Below are 26,005 nucleotides of genomic sequence, written 5' to 3' on the forward strand. Positions count from 1 at the left end.
GAGGTGGTTCACCTCTCCAGCGGGGATGGCTCGGCAGGCTCGGAAATGGCTCGTAAAACCACAGTAGCAAAGGTTCGGTCCCGGCGGGGCTTGGGCAGCCGTTCACCCAGCACCCGGGCAGATCAGCCAGACTCCACGCAGCTCCTTTTCTGGGTCATCCCTGTGCCTTGTGTGGATGAGATCTGGAAAGCCGACTTCCCCGCGGCTCCGTCTAGACGTTCGAGATCTCGTGACTGTTTTTGTAACGGTGGAGTATTTCTTGGCTTTCCTGCCTTGCCTGAGATTCCCCCTTTCCCTCGGCTCCGTGCTGGGTTGTAAATCATTGGAAGGGGCTGCGTGGTCTCCTGCCTGTCTGCTGGACTTGGGGAAGGCTCTTTCGGATAAGGATTTGAAGGAGGTTTGAGAGGTGTGAAGCAGCAGTCGTCCGGGCTGGTTTCAAGTTAAAACCACCCTGTCCCGCTCCCCGCAGTTCTTGGGCGAAAAGCCAGCTGTGAGCCGGGGTGGCGGCATTTGCCGATGGGTAAATGAATCTGTCACGTCCCTGCCCATCGGCCGCTCGGTGGAAAACAGCCGGCTGATGGAGAGCAGGACACACCGAGGTCTCTCTGCTCACGTGGCTGCAGCTGCTTGAATAATGGAAACCGAAGCTTTACATAAATGATAGATGAAAGCAGCACTGCGAAGAGTTTCTCTCAGTAATGTTTGAAACGTCTTTTGATCCAGAGGCCGGGCAAGCTGCTTAAACGGTGCACAGCAATAGGGATGCTCGAGGCACCATAAGAACTTTCCCGGGCTGGGCAGGTCCGACGTAAATTCCAGCAAATTCTGGAATTCACTACTTTAAGCGTCTTTAAGCTACTTTATACAAGTTAATTTTCCCTCGGTCCAGGAAACCAGCAAATGTCCAAATTGTGTTGCGCTGGGACCAACTCTTAGCTTGTTCCCCAAACTTTCTTAAACTAGAGATTTTACGGCAATAAAATCTCCTGTGTGCTCGTCTGGGAGTTACTTTTTTCCCTTTATGCTGCTGTGTCGCTGCCACCAGTGTCTGCACTGTTGAGCCGTGGGTCGGGAACCTGCTTCTGCTGCGCCTCCTGAGAAACTTCTGTTTCTCTCTTTGCAAAAAATTGCAAAACTCGAATGCAAAACCAAGAAGTCGTTTGTCCGGATTAAGGAAGGCTGCAACGCCCGAACCTCCTTACCGAGCACTGCTGCACTGTCTGGCCTTGCGTTGGCCTCAGCCTGCAAACTCATCCAGTGTTCAGCTGTGCATCTCTCTTTCCAAACTTCAAAAAAAAAAAGCCAGATAGAACCCAGCCAAGGGTAAAATATGACACTTCTTCAGCTGTCCCGTATTGCTAATGCAGCGTTTCTGTGCGCTGGAAACGCAGAGCTGGTGTATGAACACGGATAATTCGTTGCCTGCTGCAGATGGAGTCAAATCAGCCAGGCCCAGGGGGACCATCCCGGAGGAGGAGCGGAGGGTGGAGAAGAGGCTTTGCGGAGAAGTTGGCTGTTTCTGATCTGTGACCGGAGGCTGTTGAAGAGCAGGAGAAATGGAATAAACTCTGTCTGGAAGAGCTGTAGGGAGGAAAAGCTGAAGCGTTGGGTTAGTGCCTTTGCAGGTGGGCGTAGATCTGAAATACAAGCCGTAGAGGACAGGGCTGGAGACAAGAGGTGCAGGGAGAGGAGAGGTACAGAGAAGGCAGGTGTGTCCCACCCATCCCTGAAAGACAAGTCTTGGGGAAGTGTCCTGCAAATTCTGCCCGCACTGGAGGCTCTGCAGCCTGCTGCAGGGCTTACATCCAGGCTTTTTCCCGGTGAGGGTTTCCCACATCCAGGCTTCGTCTCCCCTTCATTACTGGGGCCCGAAGCCGCTTTTTAGCTCTGCTGAGGAGGTGGTGGCACCGTATTCCCTTCTCTGCAGCATCCCTCTGTGTCTGGCTGGGTTATTTTCCTGTTAGTCTGCTCTCCACTGAACAATGTTGGGGTTATTTTCCCATCTCCCATCAATCTTCTCTCCACTGAACAATTTTGGCCTCTTCTACATTTCCTGTAGGTCACCTATTCTAGACCGCTGGGTTTTTATTTATCCTCTGGACCTTTGCCCGTTGCTCCACATCTTCCTTGAAGCGCAGTGCCAGGTCCTCCCTGTTTCTAGGCTCTTAAAGGTGCCTCTGTCCTTTGCTGCTGGTCCTCAGCGAGGGCCTCTGATACCTGCAGGTCCCGGATTAGCTGAGTCAGACCCAAAGCAGGTATTAGCACCACTTAAGAAACAAAGTCTGCATTGGTTTTAGAGCGTGGTGGGGGATGGCTCTTAGCAAAGTCAGCAGTCGCCCCTGGGACGAATCTGTCCTTTCCTCCGCAGTCGCCTGCAGCCGTGGCACTTTGTTTCTAGAGAAAAATTCTTCCTGCCGAGGTCTTCATGTTCTAGTTGTCGCTTCATGCTGCATAACCACCGTAAGAATGGGCGGGAGAGGTTTTATTTCAAGTGCCGTTTGCGCTGTGGGTTTTTAATCCTCACTGGGTTATGTGTCCGTAACATAATTCCATGATATGGTTCTAATGGTATAAATTTATTTTGCATTTGTAACTTTTCAATTAATACAAAGGCGTGCAAAGGAAAAGCTGCAAGCTCGAAACTCGTGTCATCTTGCATCCCTCCGGTTCGAGGTGGATGGACTCTGCCTTTCTTCCAGCCCTGGTTTCCAGGGTGGTGGTTGTATTTTGCTGGAGTCCAGGTGCGTCCCGTTCTCCGATCCCTTTAGAGACAAAGGGTGGATTAAATGTGCTGGGGCTGCTCGGCATTGAATTTTCCACCTGAGCAACTTGAGACCTGGCGGGGAGGAACTTGCTGTAACCTGATGCTGGTGCTGGAAACCAGGGGAGCACTGACGAGTGTTTTGTTGTAGGAGATGGTCTGAGATGTCGCGGCTGGGTGTCTTTGGCTGCACGTTCCGCTGGGATGCGAGAGGATGGACAGACCGTGGCCGGGATCGCCATGCTGCAGACGCGGGGGCAGGTTGCCGTCCCAGCGCTGTGCAATGGGGATGCTTTACTTCTTTCTTGCCTGTTTAAATGTTAAACCTCCAAGACGGGTCCCTCGCTGTCTGCGGCACGAGCCAGGCCTGCCCGTGCCTTTGGTCGTGCAGTAGTGCTGTTAAGTCGCGGTTGTGCTGGGCAGAAACTTGGTGGAGTTGGGCTGGGTGGCTGGCGAAACCTTGTTGGGGTGGAAGCTGGCCATGGGTGGGACATCGTGTCCGGCTCCCCAGGGTTTTGGCAGGGCTGCAGGCAGCAACCTGGAAGCAAAACCTCACCCAGGGCAGAGCAGCTGCTTAAACTTCAGTAAAACCGTTCGTGGCTGGGCCAAGCTACCAGAAACATCTCAAGCTGACCTAGAGATACCTGTTGGGGTGAGGGAGAGCTGAACTTGGAGCAGAGAAAGTCGCCTTGCTGTCTGATCGCCTTCATTTTTACCTAGCTCTACAAAACTCAAACCTTGCTGGCTTTGGGGTGGTTGTTTTTAATGAGGCCTCCTCCGTAAACCCGACAGGATTTGCTGTAAGGGTGCAGCGAGTCCTCGCCAGCGTCGGCACCAGGGGATTTGTTGCACAAACAGGTTGTGCTGCCTTTGCAGCATGCAAATGCCTTTGCCTCCGTTCTTCCTCTCGGCAGGCGCTGAGCAGCGGCTGCAGGACCTTATCGCTCCCCGGTTCCCCGCTCTCGTCTCCCCCACCTCTCTAGGGATGGACGAGGACTCCCCCGGGGTCTGCGCCCCACGGACCGAGCTGGGGCTTGGCTGAATTGGCATTTTTGGGGATGAGCATGCCCGGGCTGCGCTGCTGCTCTGCTGCACCCCTTCACGTTTCTCATAGGGCTGTTGCTTTTGGAAAATGCTTTTCAAAGATTAGACCCCATGACTGTGAGTTAAAGCCGAGGCTGGTTGTGAGCTGTTTCACTCCCCAGTTTTCCTGTCTGGCAGGCTGGGGTTCGCCCCAGTCACCGATACTCAGCCTTTATCTCCCTGTGATCCATGCTCCACGACTTGACCCCGGCCTCCCTGCCAGCACGGCAGGGTGCAGCACTGATGGTGCTGAGAAATCCGGGGCCACGATGGCGAGTCCTGGAGTTTACGTAATTTTAATATTAGGGCTGATGCACCAAAGTTTATAGCTGAGAGCCTGCACCTGGATGAAACAGGGAGGATGCTCCCCGTGCCCCCCTCTGCCTCCCACCAGCGTTTTAACTCCCGAAGCCTCAGAGGTGGGAAGAATAAATCACGCTGACTGCCTGGAGAGGGGCGGTTCATCTCTCAGATCCCTTCACGAGCGAAGATCAAGGTTCAAAATATGCAGAGTGGGGAGGGAAAAACAGCGCACTTTTTTTTTTTTTTTTTGACCAACTGGATTGAAACCAGCTATTTTTAAATGGGATAGGCTTTAGCTGCGAGGCTGAACCCAGCGCCTGCTCGGAGCTGGGCTGATGGTGGAGAGAGCCGGGCAGACTTGCATCTCCGTGCGAACAGAAATGTTTGGCTGAACTGGTTCCACTAGTCAAGTAAAAAAATTTTAATTAGAAAACTGCTAATTGAATAATCAGTTAAGAATCTAGGCTGGCTGCCGGGAAGGGAGCGCTGGAAACGGCAGCTTCTTAAATGCCAGCTCCTCGCTGTTAACTCGGGGCCATTGCGTGTGGGTGGGTAGTGGAGGAAGAGCAAAGCTTTCACGCGACGCAAGCGCTGCCCACGGCGTGGGGTTTTATTTTTTTTTAACAGCAGCATCAGCGTTATCTTGAGAAACAGCAGCAAGGGTTTCTATGCAAATCTGTTTACGTCTGCGTTTCTGCACAGATTCGCTTATCGGAGCGTGTGCGCTCGCAGGCGACTTCTGGATTTGAAAGCTGCTTTTTAGTCGAGGTTGCCCGACATGGCTGACCCTGGTCTTTCGCTTTTTAGCCCACGTCCCTGCCCTGCCTTTGCCAGTCGGGGTGTGAAGGAGCATTGGCCTTTTACCTCTGGAATTGCACCTTCAGCAACGCTGGCAAAGGTGCTTCTTCTGGTAGAGCTTGTTTCCCCGCTGAGATAAGAGCAGCGTGCCTACCGGAGAATCACTTTCGATGCTGTCGTGGCACGTCGCTGCGAGGGCAGCGCTGCTGGGTGCGCCGCGGTCCCGTGGACGGGTCCGAGTTGGGAGGCTTTGCATCTTTTCTGCATCGTCCCTTTGGATTTGGTAGGGCACGCCTCTGCCTGCCGGGTTTCCATTTGGCCACGGTGACAGCAGTCACTCAAGCTGCAAGGTCTGACTCCTCCGGGCACCCTGGTTTGATGTCTTTTAGCTAAAACTTCTACATTTCGCCATGATACAAGCAGTGTTGGTGAGGTGTTTGCCTCTCAAGAGCTGTCTTGATTTTAAATTGTTTTTTAAGATATAAAACACTGCCATCTATAATATCTGTTTTAGTTTTACAACAGGTAGGAAAGTCCTTCTGCAAAGGATTTGTGGAAGTGAAAGCGATGTCGGGGCCAAGGCGTGCTGAGCTCGCTGTTGAGTGCTTTACAAAGAGAGATGAAGTTATTTTTATCGGTATGATGCTATGTGTTTACTGGGTAGAAACTTGTGCTGAATGTTCCTACATCTTAAGAAGGACCAAGAATTTTAGCCTTAAAACCCCAAAGCGAACCCTGCAGAGATGGTGGCCGTGGATGAGCCTTGTCCCGAGCGCAGGGCGGAGCGATGGGTAAAGGGGAGAGAGCCGGCAACAGCCACAACTGACCGTAAACACCGCTTTGCACCTACGTTTCAGCTGAGACCAGGGTATTAAACGTTCAAGGCTTCTTGTTTCCCGAGTGACAGATCTGGAAACTCGCCCGTGCTTGGCAAACGGCTCATCCATATGTCGACTTTGCAAGGGAGAGGAGTCGTGCTGCTGGCACCCTTTGAATGTGGTTCATTTTCCCGCTCCTTCCAGCCTGGCTTCCCAGGGAAATGAGTCTCGTGCAATCCTTGTCTCCTCCGGCAGGAACTTTCTGAAGCGTCAACCAAATGCCGCAGAGAGGAGAAGCCAGAAACGTGTCGAGTTTCTTTACGTTTTTCCGAATCGCGTGCTTTGCAGAGGTTTGTGCCCCTTGCTGATGCCGGCAAGCCTGCCCCACGCCAAAGCAGCCCCCCCGGTCTCTGGCGAGGGGACATGCGAGGTGTTGAGGTACCGCAGGAAGCTTCGGGATGGCTGGAGCTGTGGCGGGGGGGAAGGTTTGAGGGATGTAGGATGCATCTGGAGGAACCCAGACTTTGCTAGGTCTGCTCGCACAACGAGCTGTGTTCCCTGTTGCACTTTTTTATTACAGTTTGCTGGCTGGCTGCTGTAAAACTCCCTGACCTTGCTGGGGAAATCATCAGATACTGAATAGAGACCCCAAAAATGCCTCTCCTTGGGTGGCCAGCAGGTCCAGCTGCCCCGCTGTGTCCCGGGGCAGAGCCGTACTGTGACGAACGCAGGGGAATAAGGAATGACTGAGCCCCTGGGGGGCTGCAGTGAGTCCTTCTGCAGCCGTGTCCTTTGGGTAAAGCAGGTGGGTTTAGGCCAAGCTCTGCCCCAGCTTTACCTGCCCCTGCAACTCGTCATCCTTTGGAGTTGGGAAGCGAAGCTGCCCGTGAAATGATGTTGCTGGAAGCACGGGCAGGTGGGGAAGAACTGGCTCCAAACATGTCTGGAGCTGCTGAGATTATGCCAGAGGGTTAGACGCTAGGCAAAAAAATAAAATGCAGTTAATTCCCCCTCCAAGTTCGTTATTCCTGTTCTCCAGATCCAGACCTTGTGCTGCGAGCGGGTTTTGTCGCTCCCACCCAGCGTGGCGAGCAGGTGATCTGAGCCACAGCAGATACCGGAGGTTGTGCCACCTTCCCGGAGGTGAGGCTAAAAAGCCGAGGTCTCAGCTGTGCTCAGTCCGGGGAGCGGCTTAATGACAGACCCGGAGCTGAACCTTGGAGGAACTCGCCTTGCCCCGCACCGAAGCCAGCTCTGACTCACGCGTGATGTTGCAAACCCAGGTTGCGTCAGCGCGAGGCCGATGGGGCTGCTGGAGGCACCGTGCAGCGCGCCCCTGGTTTGGGCAGCTGTGCGTCACACGGGGAGAAACCGGCAAAATCCCAGCGTGGGTAAGCTCTGGAGATCAGAGTCCCTGTTGAGACGGGCACCTTTGGTGGGTTTTGTGCTCATGCAAGCTGGAAGCTGCCTGGTTCAGCTTAGAAACTGTCAACGCTGTAGGTTGTCTTCAGGAAAACCAAAGCTTTAACAGGTCGAGCTGTGGGTTTGCCTGGGCAGTTCGGATACGGCAGCGGGAGCCCCGGCTTTCTTACTCCGTGATGGTTCATGCCGGTGTTCCCGTCTCCGTGGGGAGGCTGGTGCAGGTGCCGCCCCCAGCGCGGCTCTTTCTGCTCCAGTGTGGCAGGTATTTTTCGGTACGCTTTGCAAGCTGGATTATTATCTCCTTGTTTGAAGGCAGACCCTTTGTTTAGACAAGTTAATGCACTGACACCTCTTAAATTTACCAAAGGGCTTTGGTTTAACGGCAGGTTTTGCTGAGGTGCACAATGCCTGCACAGAGCGCTGTCTCCAGCTCCTGTAGTCGACAGTCGCAATTCTTGGAGCCAGCATTTTTTTATAAAGTTGGTAAATCAATTTTTAAAGGTTTCTAGCGGGATTGAAGTCCTAATTGCATTGCAGGTGTCACGTGTGAAGCTGTCAGGGAGCAGAAGCTGTGCATGGCGAAGGAGAGGGAGCGCTCCTGCGCCGGACAGGTCATGTGTGACCTCGAAAGTCAGGGGAATCAAGACTTTCAAATGAAAATTGGGAGCTTGGGTCCTAAATCGGAGAGGAATTTGAAAACTCTACCCTCAGTCATTGCAAACTGGCACGGCTTTAGCGGAATAGGCTCTGCTCGAAAATGTACCGGGGACGGGGTCCAGCCCTGGCTTGGCTCGGCACGCGCCGGGGCTGTGGCTGCAGGAGCTGGAAGAGGAGCAGCCGAAATCATCCGTGAGGTTTGCTGTAAAAGCAAAGTAAGTAAGTCCTCTGTGAAAGCAGAGGACGTACGGATGCCACGAGAAGAGGAACTTCTAAAATTGTGTTTATTATAACTGGGGAAAGCACCTCCGGTAGATGTGTTTTAGAGGTGACAACTCTTGTACAAGCCAACGTGGCAAGACGGTGTTTTTAAAAGCCTTTCAGCTTACCTCCTGACGGCACTGTCCTACAGCCTGCTCCTGTTGCTGATCTCCTGGTTAGAGATTTTTTTATTTACAACAAAACAGGGGAAACTCTGATCCTGAAATATCTTGATTTAAGGTCCAGGAACGAGTCTGGTGCCCGGGAGGAAGGCAGTGACGTGAGCCCATAGCAGCCTCCGGGCTCCAGATATTTTTTTCTTGATGAGCCTTGTGGGGTCTTGGCACTGTTAGGGTTTTTATGTGGTCACGCGGAAGCGATTAATTTAAACGCTGTTATTTTTTATGGTGAGACAGCCTGGTGGAATTAGCGTATCCCTGTAATTAACATACTAAATCCAGACCTGTTTGTTTCTTTTTGGGAAGTGAATTTTAAAACCTATTACACACGAGTCTCAAGGGTGCGAAGAAGCCCCATTCTCATCTCTTTTTGCATGAAAATAATGGATTTAGGGGCTGTAAGTGTGGTGCTGCAGAAATTGCGGAACGGTGGGGCCAGGATGGAAGTCGCTGTTGGGTGGATGCACAGGTTGGATGCACAGGTTGGCTTTCGGTGGCTGCAGGGAAACGTGGTCGATGGCTTGTGCTCCTCCGCTCATTAATAGTGTCTCATCAACTTGATCGTGAAAATAGTTTAATTGTCGGATTTTTTAGGAAAGTTTCCATGGGGTAGTTTTATCTGGTGAAATTAGAGGCTAATTTAGAGTCCAAGGGAGAAAAATAAAGTGCTTTTGTTGATGGAGAGAGGCTGGTGTCGGGGCAGAGCTGGGGTGACTGTGGCGGGGATCATCGTGAGCATCCCTGCTTGCCCTAACAGCTCCCGTCTCTGCAGCTGATTTGAGCCAAGAAAGTCAGAGCTGAAGCCTCAGTTACGCGTCTGGGGCAGAAGAATGTTTTAAAGGACGTAAGTGGGGAAATCTATGCGGGTTTTATGGGCGTTTAGCGATAGGGTCTGCTGATGAGCCTCAGGCCTGCTCCCTGTTTGGTACCACCACGAGTGGCCTCAGCCGGAGGAGGCCCCGGTTTGGATCCGTGAAATTGTTGTTGCGTTACTCCGGAAGCATCATGTGCCGGTTTAGGTGCCACCTCCTACCCAAGAGTAAAGGGCAGCAAAATTGTGATGGGGTGGGGGGAAAAAAAAATTTAAATTGAAAGTGATCGTTATGAACCTGGAGCTAAACTATTGCTTTTTCTCCCCTTCTCCCTCCTTCCTCTCTCTCCTTTTAAACAAACACCACCACCCAAAACCACCAACAAACCCCCTTTCCTCCGTTTCCCAGGAGCTCTCCTCGAGTACGGAAAGTCTCGATAAGTCATTCTCTCCCGTAAGTGGCCCGTTTCGTTCCTGCGCCCGGGCTGCCTGCCTTCCCCGCGACAGCAGCATTTCCTCTCTGCCACGAAAATACTAAACCCCGGCACCCGGCGATGCACCGCAAGCAGCTCTGGTCCCCAGCCGTCCCCCCCAGTGTCTGCACCGCTTGAGCCCCGGGCCGGGGCAAAGCCAGCATCCCCCCCACCGCCGGCACCGCATCGGCCGCCTCTTGTGCCACAGCAGCCGGGGTCGCGGCGGTGCCGGCTTCGTCTGAACGTTTCCTGCTTGTTCAGCGAAACGCCGGCAGAAACGAAGCTTTGGGCAAATTCGCTTGCACCGGTTTGGCTAAAATAAAGCAGAAAGCCCCGAGGGGCCGGGGGTGCCCTGGGTGCTCATTCCCCCTCCCAAAAAAAAGGCAGCGAGGGAGAGAGAAACCCTCGTAGTGCCAACGAAGGGCGGAGGCGGGGAGGGACTTGGCTGATGCTGCCCATTTCGGTCTGAGCAGTCGCTGACCTTTGCGTGGCAGCGTCCGCAGATGAAAGAGGAAATGCTGTTTCCTTGAATTTTACTTAAAAGTTCTCTGCCAGATGGGATTTAATTTGCTTTTTCCACGAATCATTATTTTTCCCCCTTCTGTGTGTTCAACTTTGGTCTTTCAATCAAAACCCAGCGTTTCCCTAATAGAGCGGTTTTCTTTCAAAATGAGCCTTTTTCTTTTTTTCTTTTTTTTTTTTTTTTTAAATCAATAGCATCTTCCTCATCTGTGTCATTTTCCTGCCGGTGGGTGTGTGTTCTCCGTCTGGGATTCCCAGTGGGCTTCCGCACGTTGAATATGTAGTCCATGATCAAAACCACTTACCCAGGCAGCGGTGCCTTGCGCAGCCCCGTCCTCCAGGACGGGCTCTCTATGGTGACCTCCCGCCTTTTTAGCCTTTCTAAAGAGTTCTTTGATGCGTACCCAGCTCTCGTCCTTCTGTGCCTTCAGAGGGAAAATCCTCACACCTTTTACGCGTGGCATGGTGCGGGCAGGAGGCAGGCGGGACCACGAGGCAGGCAGAACTCTGCCGTCATGGACAGACACAGGGCACAAGGCTTTTACCCCTGAGCACACCCCGATGCAGACTCCTCCTTTTATTTTTTATAAATCTCCCCAACTCCACTGTTTTTAAGAGGTGCAAGGGATGGTAGGGTGCTCAGGCAGCCGTGGGTGCTGGCGGTTGGGTGGGAGGTAGGACGCCGGGCTCTGAGTCCCAGTTTGCCACCCAAATTTAGGTAAGTTGCTTTATTTTTTCCCCCTCCTGCTTCTCCCGGCCAAGCAAAGGCAGCGACGTCTCTTCCTCTGGTGGCTTTTTGAGGCTTGGTGTTGGTAGAGCGCTTGCAGGCTCCCCAGTCCCAGGGCGTCGCGGGAGCGTCCTCGCAGTGCTCCGCCTGCGGCGGTGGCTGTTGCCATCACCTCATCCACCTCGACCGTGCCGCCCATCTCGCCGTCAGCCGGGGCCGGGCGGTAGCGAGGGCCCGTTCCTCTCCCCTGGGGCAGGAGCCCTTTTCTTCCAGGCTTTGCAGACCCAGGCTGTTTATCCGTGGCAGACGGTTGTTGCAGCAGCTGGGGCTCTTTGCAAGCATTTATGCCACATCTATAAACCCGCTGCAGGCACCTGCACCGAGCTGAACGATCAGGGCATTTATAAAGCGTGCCGGGTATCGGTTATCAGCGCTGGTGCTGAAATCCTCGTGGCAGGCAGCTAAGCCAGAGGGGCCAGGTCGCAGCTCTGCTCCACGCTGCTGAGTGGTCTCCGACTCCGAGTAGAGCAGGTGGGTCTCGCTCCTGTGCAGCGAGAGACCGTGGGCAGCAGAAATGGGGGGGCCACGATTTTGCTGTATAGAGCTCTGAAATGACAAATTGTGACGGTTTGAGTGGAGGAGAGGCGGGATGTCAGGGTAAAGGTCGGTAGAACAGCAGAAAACACTTTGGCAGCTGAGGCTGGAAAGCGTCCCAAATTAACCCCCGTTTTTTGAGATGCTTAAACCTCACCCAGGCGAAACCACCCAGGCGCGATGGCTGCGCAGAGCTGGACCGGCCTTGCCCCTTCCCTGCGTCGTGACGCCTCCGGCACCGCTCCGAAGCCATCGGCCGAAGCTGGGTCTCCCTCCTCTGCCAGTCCTGTAGCCAGGAACGGATCTGCGTCGTCGTCCCTGCCCGGTCTTGGGAAGCGGTTTGAACGCACGCGGGGAGAAGGACGCTCCTGGAGCGCGTCTTAGCAAAACATAAACACAAAGCTCTGCCTGATTTAAGAGCAGGAATAGTCTTTTTTGAAAGCGCTGCCAGTGAAATGTTTTGCTGTAGTAGAAAGTAAACGGTAGAAAGTAAATATTTGTGTTGGCTCAGAGCAACAGGAGGATCCTTCGGGTGGTCAGATGAGGGAAGAGCATCTCCCGTCCTCCTCTCTTTGCTTGCCTTCAGGACCGTGATATTAATGAGCCAGGGCAAAAGCAGCTCTCCGCAGCCCAGCTTCGGCGTGACAGGCTTTCTGCAGCTCTTCGGGCAGGCTGGAGATGGCGTTTCCTGCGATGGCTGGGGCCAGGGACGGCCCCAGTTCAGCTGATGCCATTTTCCGAAGCTGCTTCTCCATAACAGGATGCGAAACTTCCCGTGCCGAGTCCCCCGATAATGCCGAAGACCGGAGCAGCACTCGGTGGGACGCCTTTGGAGCAGGACGGGATGGGGAGGATGTTTCCCGGCTGCATATTTCTGGCTGGACGAGCCAAGACCTGAAGGTTTTCAACCAGAGCATGAACATCAGAGATGCAGAATGGGTCACGGAGGCGGCGGGGCGCTCCTGGGGTCGGCACGGCTTCGCTCCACTCGCTGCGGAACAGGGAGAAGATGCTTCGGGAGATGCTTTGGGATCCCTGGAGAAGAAGGGGTTTAAAAACTGCCTGTGCTTGTGATACAGGTCTGAACCAGGAGGACTTTGCTTGCGATCTGCTCCTGCACGTGGGCACCTTCTCGCCTGGGCATGATCCCAAATTCCCACACAGCGACTTCTTCATTAAATTATTCTGCCGAGACAAGTAATGCACAGAGACCTCGGAGTGGGCGAGGGAGTGCGGGGTTGTCTTGGTGACAATATCGACTACGTGCCAAACCTGGAAACCCACATCGACCAGAGAGCAGAAGGTCCTTAGAGGAGCAGGGACATCGCAGCCGTCGGCTTCAATGGAAGAGGCATTGGAAGGAGCAGAGCATCCTTTGAATGTCGTTCTGCTTTTTGCAGAAATTGGATTAAATGCAATCGAGCAAACCGGTCCCGGAGGTCAAGGAAGCGTTGGGGCGCAGGGTGGGCTGGGTGGCAGGAGCCGAGGCAGAGCAGGGTCCGGCCGGGACCAGGCGCTTTCCAACCCGTCAGGGGACGGAGCATCAGCTGGTGCAGGGTTTTAAATATTTACTCTCTGCCTGGTAGGTGCCAGCGATATCGCTGGCTTAGATGCTGTGCAAACGCTTCCTCCTGTCCCGAGGACGCCTCTGCTGCGCTCGCTAGTGAGGTGGGCAGGAGAGCAGAGTGGAGGAAAGGACAGGAAGGATTTTTGGAAGGATTTTTGACGTGGACTACAGATACAAACGATTTCCCACCTGCCCTTTCCCAAAAGGGAACCACCAGACTGATCCTTCTCCTCTTTTTACCATCCCTTTATTTTGCTGTGCAGCCGTTCCCGGCTCTCCAACGTTTTTCTTTGCTTCCTTTTCTCACGCTCCGTAGCTTTTTGCATGTGCATTTCCAGCATGATTGTACAGTGAACACTTTGCAAGTTTAATTCTGCATCCTAAATGGCAAAATCAGCCGCAATCGTTTGTTGTTCTGATTTAAAAGCTTGAAAAAGTCGAGCAGAGAGCTCGGCTTAAGCTGCGGGGTGCAGGGGTGCTCCTGGGTCCAAGGGGCTTCCCGAATCACAGTTTGATCTTTGCAAAATGGTCGGATTGAGCCACGATCGAGGCTTCGGGGTGAGGATACAACAAAAAAAAACCATCGCTGAGCCGGGGACGGGCCGATTCGCGCTCCCTCTGCTGGCTGCGGGCTCCTGGCCGCCGCGGCCCTGGGGATCCAGGGGCTTCTGGTGGGGGTGTCGGCTCCGGAGTTTTGGGGAGGAGGATTTCTGGACAGCACAGCGGGAGGGAAAAAGTGGTTTGGTCTTGCCCTGCTCTGCTTCCGGATGATGAGCCCGGCTCTCCGTTCACGGGAGCATCATCCGAGAGCGGGGAAGAGGGTGGGATGGGAAGAGCCTCTTCCTCTATCTGGAGCTTATCCCGGTGCTTTTAGACTGCGGAGCCCGACTGCAAAACTGCCGATGTCTTGCCAGCCTGCTGCCTTTATAACACTCTCCCTCCACCCTCCTTCCCTAAACCTCTTTTAGCCTGTCAGACTTGCTCCCGAGAGAGAATTCATCAAATCCCTGATCGCCATCGGGAAGCGCCTGGCCACCTTGCCGACCAAAGAGCAGAAGACCCAGCGGCTCATTTCGGAGCTGTCGCTGCTGAACCACAAGCTGCCGGCGCGCGCCTGGCTCCCGACGGCTGGCTTCGACCATCACGTGGTGCGGGTGCCCCACACCCAGGCAGTTGTCCTCAACTCCAAGGACAAGGTACGAGCGGCCGGAGAACAGTTTTGCCTTGAAAGGCAGGTTTTCGTCCTTGGCACGGCCCCTGTTTGGGCGTTGAGCGAAATAAATGCGCTTAGGGCATCGGGGCAGGGTCCCTCCTTGCAGCCTGGCTGCTGCCACGTGGCGCAGAGGGTTGTGTTACTGCTTCCAGGGCTGGGAGCAACGGGGAGAGAGATGTGTGCAGGCAGCTGGGAGGGGAAGACATATCCTTGAGAGTAACCATCCCCTGAAACGTGGGCTGTAGGGGTCTCCGGGAGGTCCAGCCCTGCCCTGGGGGCTCTTCCACGTCTACTGAAAAGCACGGCTTTGCCCCCAAAAACCGTGTGCCAAAAAGAAAAAGCATACACCCTGCAAGAGCAGAGAGCGTCGGGCTGCCTCCTGTAGCTGCCTGGCCCGTGCAGCGACTGTGCCCTGCTAACGCTTGGTTTTGCTTCCCCCAGGCTCCCTATTTAATCTATGTTGAAGTACTTGAATGTGACAATTTCGACACAGCGAATGTGCCCGCTCGGATCCCCGAGAACCGCATCCGGAGCACCCGCTCGGCCGAGAACCTCCCCGAGTGCGGGATCACGCACGAGCAGAGGACCAGCAGTTTCACCACCGTCCCCAACTACGACAACGACGACGAGGCTTGGTCTGTGGACGATATCGTGGAGCTGCAGGTAGAGGTGAGGCTGGGGGTGCCAGGCAGGGTTTGTCCCTCGCTGGCACTGCGAGATGCTGCCGGGATCCGGTGCAGCAGCATCGCAGGACGGGAAGGCCCTCCCGAGCGGCAGTGCCATCCCAGCTCCTGCCTGGGATAGAAGAGGAGTGGGAATCGCGTTTCCGTAGCCGCTACATCCCACCTCCCGCACCTTTCCCCTCCCAGCTGCCGGAGATCCACACCAACAGCTGTGACAACATCTCCCAGTTCTCTGTGGACAGCATCACCAGCCAGGAGAGCAGGGAGCCTGTGTTCATCGCTGCTGGAGACATCAGGTGAGGCTGGCGTGGCGAGAGCAGCCCAGGCAGTGGCTGTACTGGGGGGGTTATGAGTTCAGATGTAAAACAGGCGGGGTGCGAAATTTCTCTGCTAGATTCCCAGAGAAAAAACATCTGCGGAGGTTAAGGAGGGGCTGTGCGGACTCTGGGCAGTGGAGGTTTATGAGTCCTAAACAGAGGGGTGTAAGAGACGCTCGGGGCTGGTACAGCCTCCCCTGCTCAGCCGCTGGCATCTTTCCTGCCAGTGAAGTGGTGGATGTGGCCCTGGTTTGGGGCTTGGGGTGAATCCACGAGCTTTGTGAAGTGCTTTGGATCGAAGAGGCTCCGGGCGTGCGTGGTGATGCTACCTTCTCCCTCCACAATGGGTTTTGCTGCTTAACGGCTCCGTCTTGCAGGCGGCGGCTCTCGGAGCAGCTGGCGCACACCCCCACCTCCTTCAAGAGGGACCCCGAGGACCCGTCTGCTGTCGCCCTGAAGGAGCCCTGGCAGGAGAAAGTCAGGTAGGGCTGGAAGGGGCACGCGTGTGCTGGGTTAGTCTCGGCGCCGCAGGGACTTTGTACGTCCCGGAAGTCCAAGGAAGTCGCTCCGTGATTTGCCCAGTAAATAACCGTGGCCTCGACTTTAGGCCTTGCTTGTCCCCAGGGCGTGTGCGTTCACTCGGGACACGGGGAGGCAGAGGGCAGCGAGCAGTGGGTGTGCCGGAGGAGGGAGAAAATCCACGGCAGGTTTGCTGCTCTTGGGTTAGGCTTTGAGGGGCTTCGCCAGGTGTTTATAGGCATCCTTTAGGTCAGAAGAGTTTGGCCTGTCCCAAAATAAACTCATTCATGTTCCTGCTCTCAGAGTTGTATGTCCAACCCCTAAATTTCTCCTTGAGCAAGAGGGAGAGCCCTCTGGGCTCTATAAACTTGGGGGTAGTCTTGCCCACATGGTTCCGATGGAGGGGCTGGAGGATTTGGCGAGAGTCGATTCCCTTCTGCTGTTCTCGGAGACAGCTTGTGGCTCAGGTACAAGCTGGGCTGACTCGCTGCCCGCCCTCCCTTTCCTCGCGCTCCCATCCTCGCCCGTTCCCTGCAGGAGGATCCGGGAAGGGTCCCCCTACGGCCACCTGCCCTCCTGGCGCCTCCTTTCTGTCATCGTCAAGTGCGGGGACGACCTCCGGCAGGAGCTGCTCGCCTTCCAGGTCCTCAAGCAGCTGCAGGTGAGATGGGAGAGGGGCTGCCCACGGGGGCTGCGGCCGTGTGGGACCGCCCTGGGTCCTGAGGGATTTTCTCGCTCTCTCCCACAGTCCATCTGGGAGCAGGAGCGCGTCCCGCTCTGGATCAAGCCATACAAAATCCTCGTCATCTCCGCTGACAGCGGCATGATTGAGCCAGTCGTGAATGCTGTGTCCATCCACCAAATCAAGAAGCAATCCCTGCTTTCGCTGCTGGATTATTTCCTGCAAGAACATGGCAATTACAATACCGAATCCTTCCTGACGGCCCAGAGGAATTTTGTGCAGAGCTGTGCCGGTTACTGCCTGGTGTGCTACCTGCTGCAGGTCAAGGACAGGTTGGTCCCCGTGCCGTAGCTGTGTCTTCTACCGGGATTCGTCACTTTGTCCCCGGGTACAGCAGGGAAATTCTGGGAGCAGAGTGCTGCTGCTCCTGGGGCCGCGCACGCGCTTGCAAAGTTTAACGGAAAGTTTCTTCTCTCCCGCACAGGCACAACGGCAATATCTTGCTGGATGCAGATGGACACATAATCCACATTGATTTTGGGTTCATCCTCTCCAGCTCCCCCAGGAATCTTGGCTTTGAGACGTCTGCCTTCAAACTCACCACGGAATTTGTGGATGTGAGTGAGGGGGGCTGTGACAGCGAGGGGTGAGGGGTGATCCCACGGCGTCGGGTGGCACAGCCAGACCTTGGCAGCTGGGTTGACGCCTGTGGCGGTTCTTGGCCAGCTCTGCAGCCTCAGCCGAGCTGCTCTTGGGACCCAGCTGATGAGCTGAAAGCTGGAAGTGCTCTGCGGTGTGGGTTCACTCAGAGAAGTGAAATTGCCTAAAGAAATCCCGTCGTGCCCCTCCTGTTGACAGTCCCTCTGCTCAGGGCACGCTGGTGTCCTGAAGCTTCTCCATCTGCTGCCCTCCACCCACACAGCCTCTCCCTTCCAGGTGATGGGCGGGCTGGACGGGGACATGTTCAACTACTACAAGATGCTGATGCTGCAGGGTCTCATCGCTGCCCGGAAGCACATGGATAAAGTTGTGCAGATCGTGGAGATCATGCAGCAAGGTAAGGGGAGCCGGAGGCCCCAGAGGTGCCACGTGTGGGTCTGGGCTGCACAGAGCATCGCCCAAAAAATGGCTGGGTGATCCTCGGTGCGTGGAGGAAAGCTTGTGGGGTTTGGAGAGCGCCTGGAGAAGTCTCGTATCGGGAGAGGCTCTGGGCAGCCCTGTTAGGGTCTGCGGTCTGCACGGGGAACTGCTGGTCCAGGGAAAGGGGTTGGGGGACACCGGATCCCGTGAGGCCTAGGGCTGCCCCGTGTCCCCCCGGCTGTGTCGGAGGTGTGAGCGCTGCACGGATCAGAGCGGGTTGGTCTGAGCAGGCGAGTGTCTCCTGGGGAGAGGGAGCGTCCCCGGCCTCGGGGTCCGGCCCTCCTTTGCCTCTCAGATCTTGCAGGGTGTGGGGGTACCCGGCCTGTGCCGCGGAGCAGGAAGGGAGCAGAAACGTGCCTGTGGTGATGGCCGAGCACCGTTGTGCTCCGGGGAAGCCTAAAACACACCCAAGGGAAGGGGGTTGCCATTCCGGCGGTGTGGGAACAGGCCGTAAACGCGGCAGTGTCCTCTGCGGTGGTGGCGTCCTCTGGGGCAGCAGGTGCTGACCAACCCTGACGCCGCCTGGCAACGCCGGGGGAATCCCCGTGCCAGAAACCAGCCTCGGCGTGCCAAAGCCTGTTCCTCCCTCCCTGCAGGGTCGCAGCTCCCCTGCTTCCATGGCTCATCCACCATCCGCAACCTGAAGGAGCGGTTCCACATGAACATGACGGAGGAGCAGCTGCAGCTGCTCATCGAGCAGATGGTGGACGGCAGCATGCGCTCCATCACCACCAAGCTCTACGACGGCTTCCAGTACCTCACCAACGGCATCATGTGATGGCCGCGGGCCTCCCTCTCCCAGAACAGCTCCGTGCCCGCCACCGCGCCCGGCCCAGGCCGTGCTTTGCCCCCGGGGAAGAGGTCTCGGTCCTCAACGGTAAAAAGGAGGCTGAGGCTGAGCATCTTCCCGGGGCTGCTTTTGCCAAGACTCCTCAACAAAATGAAACAAGGAAAAAAAACCCAAGCGGTCGAAGCAGGAAAAAACCCACTTGTGAAAATCAAAGCGAAACGGATCATGCGGTAACCGTTGCTGCCATGCGAGCGCAGGGTCTGGCGGTGGCTGGGTGAAAGCCAGCAAAGGGCCTTGGGACGGGGGGGGTAGCGCTTGCCCCCGCGCTGCTGCCGCTTCCTCCCGTCAGTATTACGCCTGTTGGTGTCCTGTGAACTCTCCCACAATCTCATGAAATGTTTAGGACCTGGGGGCCTCCCCCCCCTTCGGCGTCTGCAGTGACTTGAGCCTTCTGCTGGTACCCCTCGAAGGCAGCGGAGGTGCACCCCGGCGGCCCCTTCCCTGCATGTTCCCCCACCGCCGCCTCAGCATTACTCGGCCCCTTTCTTTGTTTCTCGCACCCTCTTTTCCCCTCCCCGCTGCCACCTTTTAATGAAAGCTGAAATTCTTGTCCCACCCAGCGTAGGTCACCGCTCCAGCACCATCCCACAGCACCCACGGCCGGTACGTCAAGGTGGGGGTTCCTGGAGGCTGGTGCCCACCCGGGGTGTCGGCGCTGCCTCCTGCTCCTTTCGAGCACCCCTTTTTTTTTTTTTTTTTTTTTTGACTCTGTTCCAGGAATTTGGGACTGTGAAGCTTCCCCTCCTCCCTCCCCACCTTTTGCAATAATTTCTGGCTGCTTTTCCTCGCCTCGACCGTCGGGCGGGGGCCGGGGCTGCGGCTGGGCAGGGGCGGGTTCCCCTCCTGCGGAGCCCTGGGGTGGCTTTGCCCAGGAGACGCTGCGGGGACGGGAGCGGAGGGCAGGAAGGAGCCCGGTGCCTTCCCGGGGTGCCCCCAGCCCCCCCCTCCCCTCCTGGGGCCGATGCGGCTGCGGGAGGGCACGGAGCCAGCGCTGCCGGCCCCAGGGAAGGGGAAAATGGCAGCCCAAAGGTTTTAACCTCGGAGGCACCTGGGCTCGGGGGGCCCTGCACCCCCCTTCTCCAGCCCCTTTCTTTGCTTCAGGAGCAGCGACCCCCCTCCCTCTACCCCCCCCGTGTCCCCCCCAGTCTCAGCACGTCCTGCTGGTCAGATGGTGACACCCCGCGAGCGTTGTCCCCTCCGTTGTCCCCTCCCGCGTGCCGGCCTGTAACCCCGGATGTCCTCGGTCTCTTTGTTTAGCACTAATTATTTGTCATGTTGATTATTTAGCATTAAAAAACCAAAAATTCTATTTTAAAATGCTGGCTGCCAGTGGCCAGGAACCACCGGGGGAGTTAATCAGGGACTGGGGGGGGGTCCCCATGCCAAGGGCACCCTGAAACCATGGTCACAGGCAATCACAGGCCTGGGCTGGGGGGTCCCCCCGCAGTGGGAGGGGGCTCAGAGCAGCCCTGAGGCCTCTCTGGGGAAGCAGGGATGGGGGGGATGCTCAGCCCCTTCCACCCCCCTTTTGGAGCAGGACCAACACCGTCGTGATGGGGCGGGGGACGCAGGACCCCTCCCGGACACACGCGGGGCCATGTAAGCACGACAGGGCACAGCAGGGGTTAAACCACTAAAAGTTTAATTGCATTATTACTACAAGAATAAAGGATACCTGAGAGCCTCTTGCAGTGCCCGTAGTTTTAATGTAGCATAATCCCAACCCCGAACCCAGTGGACAGACGCCCCCCGCCCGCTTTAACAGACGTCGCTCTAAAGGCACTGAAGTGCTTGAAAACCAAGATTACAAAGCAATTTGTTTTGTCTCCTTCCTCTAAAACTGTAGAAACTTTAGGTTCTTCTCTATTATTAAACAGCATTTACACGTTCACAGCCCCACGCGATACAGCTGGGGGGGCGGGGAGGCGAAGGTGGGGGGACGCGGCGGGGGGCTCAGCGCCGGGGGGACCTGGCCCAGGGGCTGGGGAACTGCTGGTTGCTTTTATTTTTTCTCCTTTTATTTTCAAGCCCCCCCTCTCTCTGTGTGCCCTCAGCTGAATCCACCTGCAGCGAGGGGAGGATTACCCCCCCTTGCACTTAAAAAAAAAGGAGAGAAAAAAAGGGGGAAAAAAAAAAGAAACCAAACCCCAACCCCGGCAAACCAGCTGTCCCCACCCCGGAAAACAAGAAGAAAACAAAAACCAAACCAAAACAAAACCCAAAATCACAACAGTAGGTTGGTTTTTTTTGTCACGTTTAGTGTATGATACAACTTTACACAGCGTGTTAGAGGTTATTCACAAGGAAATAAGAAGGAGCCCAAAGTTAAGTTACTGAAATAATTACTCACACGAACACCCTACCCCAAGCACAGGCGCTAAACGAACAGAACAAGTAGAAAGTTTCTTTTCCGGCTGTTTTTTTTCTCCTTCCCCAAAGGTAACGGGGGGACGCGGCGACAGCCCCGCGCAGGCGAGGCCCCGCTGTGCCGGGGCCGAGCTCTCGCACACGCGTGCGCGCAGGGACGCGGTTCACAGTGGCCGAGGGGGAGCTCGGTCCGGCCCCGAGGTCCGGAGCCGCTCTGCGCCCGCGAAGGAGAGTGCGGAGGAAGAGGAGCAGCCGGGAGAGCCGAGCCCGTCTGCGGGCCGGGCGGTAGCAGAGCCCTCGACCCCGGAGCTGGGCAGGAAGAGGGGGTGGCAGTGGGTGACACCAGCGCCCCTGGGAAAAGCCCCCCAAGACTCACCGTCACCATTTCAGTCTGTAACGGGATTCGGCAGCGGCTTTCCCTCCTCACGGCCCCTTCAACCGGAGAGCGGGCGGCACGGATCCTGGTCGGGGCGTGGGGAGATTCCCCCCTCGCTGCAGCTTCGTGGTGCCGGGGGGGTGACGGCACCACCGGGCTCGCGCTGACCTCGCCCAGAGGCCTTTTTTTGGCTTCTGTTCTGCTGCTGCCAAACGAAAATCTCCTCCTCTTCCTCCCCGGGGAAGGCTGCCAGCCGGGGCCCCAAGCGCGGCCGTCCTGGGGCACGAAGCGACGAGCGTCCGAAGGCCAGCGCCGCCTCGGGTTAGTGCAAGTGATGGTGAAGAGGGACCTCGCGCATCTGGCAGGCGAGCGGAGCCGCGGAGGGGCTGGGGCATCGCTCCCCAAAGATGGAGACCAGCCGCGAGTCTGGAATCGGCTTCTCCCCACAGCTCCCGGCAAAATACAAAATAAGCAACATTCAAAAGGGAAAGAAAAAAAAAAAAAGGTGGATTTTGCTGTGACATTGTTGTCAGCACAGACGCCTCTGTCCTGCGGTGGAGAAGTCTCCCCTGGTCCCCAGGTCCTGCCCAGCTCCGGCGCTCCCCGAGGGCTGCGCTGCCTCGGCCGGGCTTCCCTTCCCCTTCCCCTCCCCGGACGGAGCGGCCGGGAAGGGACCCGCGGTGTAAAAGAAGAGCCCGTGACTCAGGACTGCCAACACTGGCCACGGGGTGGGAGGTTTCTCCTGTCCTCGTCCCCGCGGGAGGAAGGCCACTGTCCCTCCCCACAGACACGCGTGGCTGTGGGGCGGGTCACGTCCCCGCGTGAGGACAGAGCAGCGAACAGCGAGGAAACCGTTTGGTCTCCCCGAGGGCAGGGCAGCAAGTCTGGACTCTGCCCCTCATCTCCTGTACAATAAGGCAGCCGAAATCCTGCCTTCCCCCGGCTCCTGCCCACAAACCAGGGTGGGCCGAGCGCCTCGGCCCGGGGGGACGCCGGCCGAGCCCGTTCAGCCGGCCGGGCACACGGAGTCAGGCCGGATCGTGCAAACCGGGGTCTCGTCTCTCTCCACAGCTCCTTCATCCGAGCCCACGTCGAAACGCTGCCCAGGAGGAGGGAGGGAGGAAGGGGGAGCCCAGGTGGGCGCCAGCAGCCTCCGTCGCAAAGAGCTCTGTGCTGATTATATACACGTCTCGTTCCCCCGCTGCCGGGGCCCTAGTTTTCGGGGCTCGCGTTCTGCCTGGCACGGATGAAGGCCATGCCGTGGGTGCGGAAGTGCGTCTTGAGGTTGAGCTGACTGTCAAAGCACCGGCCGCACACCTTGCAGGAGAGCTTGCCGTCGGCCGCGTGCTGGGCGCCTCCTTCCAGGGGACTCCGGGGCCCCGGCTCCTCCATCTCGCTCGCTCCCTTCTTCTTCTTGTGGGTGATGAAGCGGTGGCGGTTGAGGGAGACCTGGGAGGTGAAGCAGAGCCCGCACTCCCGGCACTGGTGGGAGCTCTCGTCAGTCCGGTGCTGGGGGATGTGTTCCTGGAAGTCGGCTGAGCTGCTGGCGAGGTAACCGCATTTTCGGCACCGGAAGGGGGCCTTGCGGTCGCCCTTGGGGTTTTTGGAGGGAGGGGTGGTGCTGTCAGGCTCCTCGCTGCACGAGTCGCCCTCGTCCGAGGACAGCTTCCGCTTCCGACCGGACACCTACGGGAACGGTTCGGATAAGCTTTAATGGGTGCCGATTTGAGCAGCTCCTGGCATAACCCAGCCTCCTCGGGGATTTCCCAACGGGCTCCTACACATATTTGCTCGGACAAAGGCCCAACGGGCCTTGGCCGGCCCCAAGAGCTGTGCCCCTGCTGGTAACCCCGGCCAAGGGGCTCCCACAATGGCCCCTGAATGCCTGCAGCCCTCGCATCGGGCGCCTTCGTCCCTCGCAGCCTGGGGCAGCTCCTAAGCCAGCGCTGAGCAAGAGGGGATGTTCTGCATTTTCTCCCAGCACAGCGAGAGGCTGAGCCAGCCAAGTTCAACCCCTGCCGTGCTGGCAGGGAGAGGCAGGAGCTAAGCGAGCTGTGCCCAGATGGGGCCCGCACCCACCCAGCAGGCGCTGGGCCTCACGGTGGGAGGGAGCTGCCGGTCCCAAGCACTGCAGGGCGTGCGGAGGCAAGAGCAAACCAGGATCAGGGCGCGCGGCGATGCCTTCAACCCTGCCCGAAGCCTCTGCAAGGCCCCAGCCCTTTGCGAGCACCCCGAGAGACAGAGAGGCCTCGTACCTGTGTGGTGCCGGTCCCTATCCGGGCGATAACGACCTCCTGGCTCTTCGCCTGGTCAGTCACCTTGATCCCGTGTCGTACCTGGATGTGTTTCTCCAGGATGAGCCGGCTGCTGAAGGTCCGTTTGCCCTCTGTGCAGTACCTGCAGGGCCAGAGCAGGGAGGCAATGAAGCGATGCTCCGCAGCGAGGAGCCGAGCCCCAGGCCCGCTCCAGGCCCGGCTCCCCTGGGAAAGCTTGCCTCTGGCATCCTGACCCCTGACGCGAACCACAGACATGCTCATCCATGTTCCAACGGAGGGTATAAAACCCCGGAGCCCTTCCCGGTACCATCTTTCCCTCCTACTTCCAAGACTGTTCAATCCCCATCACGCTTCAACCATCTGTAGCTTTATCCTCCCCACAACAGCCTGACCGAAGGAAACCAGAGTCACCGCCATTAAACCAGACCCCTTTTCTCAGCCAAACCCAGAAGAAGGTGCTGTGGGTACCGGCAGGGATAGACGCGCTTGATCCCTTCGTGATTCACTCGCACGTGTCTCCGGAGGCTGGGAGCGGAGCAGAACGAACGCTCACACAGGTGGCACGGGAACTTCTTCACCGACTGCAAGAAAGAGAGGCAGGTGGGTACCGCACGGGGAGCCGAGAGGCCGGAGAGCAGGGCTCCCCATTGAGTGGAGAAGCCAGACGTGGGAACTCGGTGCTGCCTCGGATGTCCTCTCCTTGCCCATCCCACGGCTGCACATTTGGTTAATGAGTATCTTACTAATGAGTTTTTGCAGTTCACCAGAATAGGTAACGTCCCTGCTCCCCAAAACCTCAACCCTGACCGAGTTTGTCCCTGGGGGAGAAGTGATGTCCAGACTGCAGCGGAACAGGCTCCCGGCCCAGCAAGGAACCCGGGTGCCCTGCCCCGCTGCTCTGTGCCATAAACATTCCCTGCCCACGTTTCCAAGGGCTCGGCAGAACGGGAGCTGGAGTCCCCAGCCTTCTCCTCACCTTGCCGTGGTCCTTCTTCATGTGGGAGACGTATTCGTCACGCTCCGGGAACCAGGAGTGGCAAACGCCGCACGTCCACCCGCTGCCCTTCGACTTGTTGACCGTCTTGCGCTGGAAGCGGCTTCGCTTGGTTTTGCGCAGCTCCGGGGAGCTGGGGGGCTCATCCTCCTCCGTGGAGGACGACGACTCCTCCGAGATCTTGGACACGGGGGTTTCGACAGGCTCCTGCTTCGGCGTGAGCAGGACAGCCGCCTTCTTTGCCAGGTCTTCCTTGGGCTTCTGGGGCTGATGAGTGTTCTGGCAAGCAACAACAAGGGTGTTGGCAGCTGTCTGGGGCCGGGGTTTTCCCCCCCAGGACTGCAGCAGGCTAGAAGGAAAGCCTGCCCACCCCCCGGCCCCAGCCTGCACAGACAGGCTCATCTCCTCAGCCTTTGGGACAGGGGTGTGGGGGACAAGGGAACCAGATCTCAGGGCCCTGCTGCGTCAGTGATGAACCGAGAGCCCTAATCCAGCCCCCGGCAAAGGACAGTTCTCAAATACCAATATCGACGGGTTGCGCAGAGCGCCGAGCCCGGCCACAGCACTACCTTGAGGTGCTCCAGCATGGTGCGCTTCTGGGCGAAGAGCAGCGGGCAGTCCGGACACTTGAAGACACTGACCCGCTGGTTGAGCAGATGCTGGTCGAAGTGAGAGGAGAGCAGGGGCTTGTGGGTGAAGACCGTGTCGCACATTGCACACTTGTAGATCATTCTGTCGGAGGAAAAAACACCACTGTCGGCACAGCCCGGGTTTGGATCAAGAGAATCTTGGAAGAACCCTTTTGGCAAGAGGGTTGAGAGCAGCCCTGGGCACGGTCTGACTCACACCAAGGGAGTGGAACGTACAAAGGAGATGGATGCAGCTCCCTATGGTGGTGCTGAGCTCTTCCCCCAACGTCCCACCCACCGAGGATGCTCCCGGTTCTTACAATCACAGAATCGTTTAGGTTGGAAAAGACCTTTAAGATCATCGAGTCCAACCGTTAACCCAGCACTGCCAAGCCCACCACTACACCGTGTCCCTAAGCACCACATCTACCCGGCTTTTAAATACCTTCAGGGATGGGGACTCCACCACTTCCCTGGGCAGCCTGTGCCAGTGCTGGACAACCCTTTCGGTGAAGACATTTTTCCTAATATCCAGTCTAAACCTCCCCTGGCGACACGTGAGACCGTTTCCTCTCGTCCTATCACGTGTCAGGAGCGATCTCTTCTGGAGAGATCTGTCGGGACGTCAGCTCGCAGGGAACACTTACTTGGACTGCTGGTTGCTGAAGCCGGGGTGCTGTGTGTAGACATGCGCGTGGGCGCTGGGGGCCGACTTGAACGCCATGGGGCAGATGGGGCACTTGTGGAACACCTCACAGTGGGAGGTCTGGATATGGGACTTGATGGAGTTGACCCCGCCGAAGACCACAGCGCAGCTGGGGCACCTGGAGAGCGGAGGAGAGCGGGAGGCAAGAGGCAGGGGACAAACGGCACAGGGGAGCTCAGCCATGCCACAGAGACTGGTGCACACCAAGCGCTACCAGCAAAGAGAAACCGGAGCACGAGGGCCCGCGCCTGCTCCCTGTCCGACCACGGGCCTTGGG

At 57.0% G+C, this 26,005-nt stretch overlaps 2 protein-coding genes across 7 annotated transcripts in view; one reads left to right on the forward strand and one right to left on the reverse strand.

Annotated features, from left to right (window-relative positions):
* PI4KB (phosphatidylinositol 4-kinase beta) overlaps positions 1–20,064 on the forward strand; it is a 29,113-nt gene extending 9,049 nt beyond the window's left edge. For 3 of the 5 annotated variants that reach the window (XM_075525005.1, XM_075525007.1, XM_075525004.1), the window contains 10 exons: positions 9,503–9,547; positions 13,945–14,172; positions 14,631–14,858; positions 15,059–15,168; positions 15,567–15,671; positions 16,246–16,369; positions 16,457–16,722; positions 16,875–17,007; positions 17,327–17,447; positions 18,127–20,064. In XM_075525005.1, coding sequence (XP_075381120.1) covers positions 9,503–9,547; positions 13,945–14,172; positions 14,631–14,858; positions 15,059–15,168; positions 15,567–15,671; positions 16,246–16,369; positions 16,457–16,722; positions 16,875–17,007; positions 17,327–17,447; positions 18,127–18,308 — 1,542 coding nt within the window. In that variant the 3' untranslated portion in view covers positions 18,309–20,064. Of the gene's footprint in view, positions 1–7,016; positions 7,155–9,502; positions 9,548–13,944; positions 14,173–14,630; positions 14,859–15,058; positions 15,169–15,566; positions 15,672–16,245; positions 16,370–16,456; positions 16,723–16,874; positions 17,008–17,326; positions 17,448–18,126 lie in introns of those variants that run through there. The other 2 variants (XM_075525009.1, XM_075525008.1) reach the window with 2 other exon arrangements.
* A 553-nt stretch (positions 20,065–20,617) lies between these two features.
* The window catches only part of ZNF687 (zinc finger protein 687), a 30,248-nt gene continuing 24,860 nt past the window's right edge, over positions 20,618–26,005 (reverse strand). For both annotated transcript variants that reach the window (XM_075525002.1, XM_075525003.1), the window contains exons 4-9: positions 25,670–25,846; positions 24,963–25,125; positions 24,376–24,672; positions 23,868–23,980; positions 23,379–23,520; positions 20,618–22,809 (exon numbers count right to left, since the gene is read on the reverse strand). In XM_075525002.1, coding sequence (XP_075381117.1) covers positions 22,336–22,809; positions 23,379–23,520; positions 23,868–23,980; positions 24,376–24,672; positions 24,963–25,125; positions 25,670–25,846 — 1,366 coding nt within the window. In that variant the 3' untranslated portion in view covers positions 20,618–22,335. The remainder of the gene's footprint in view (positions 22,810–23,378; positions 23,521–23,867; positions 23,981–24,375; positions 24,673–24,962; positions 25,126–25,669; positions 25,847–26,005) is intronic.

The sequence above is a fragment of the Mycteria americana genome, chromosome 25 (assembly GCF_035582795.1).
Source record: "Mycteria americana isolate JAX WOST 10 ecotype Jacksonville Zoo and Gardens chromosome 25, USCA_MyAme_1.0, whole genome shotgun sequence".
Taxonomy (NCBI): Eukaryota; Metazoa; Chordata; class Aves; order Ciconiiformes; family Ciconiidae; genus Mycteria; species Mycteria americana.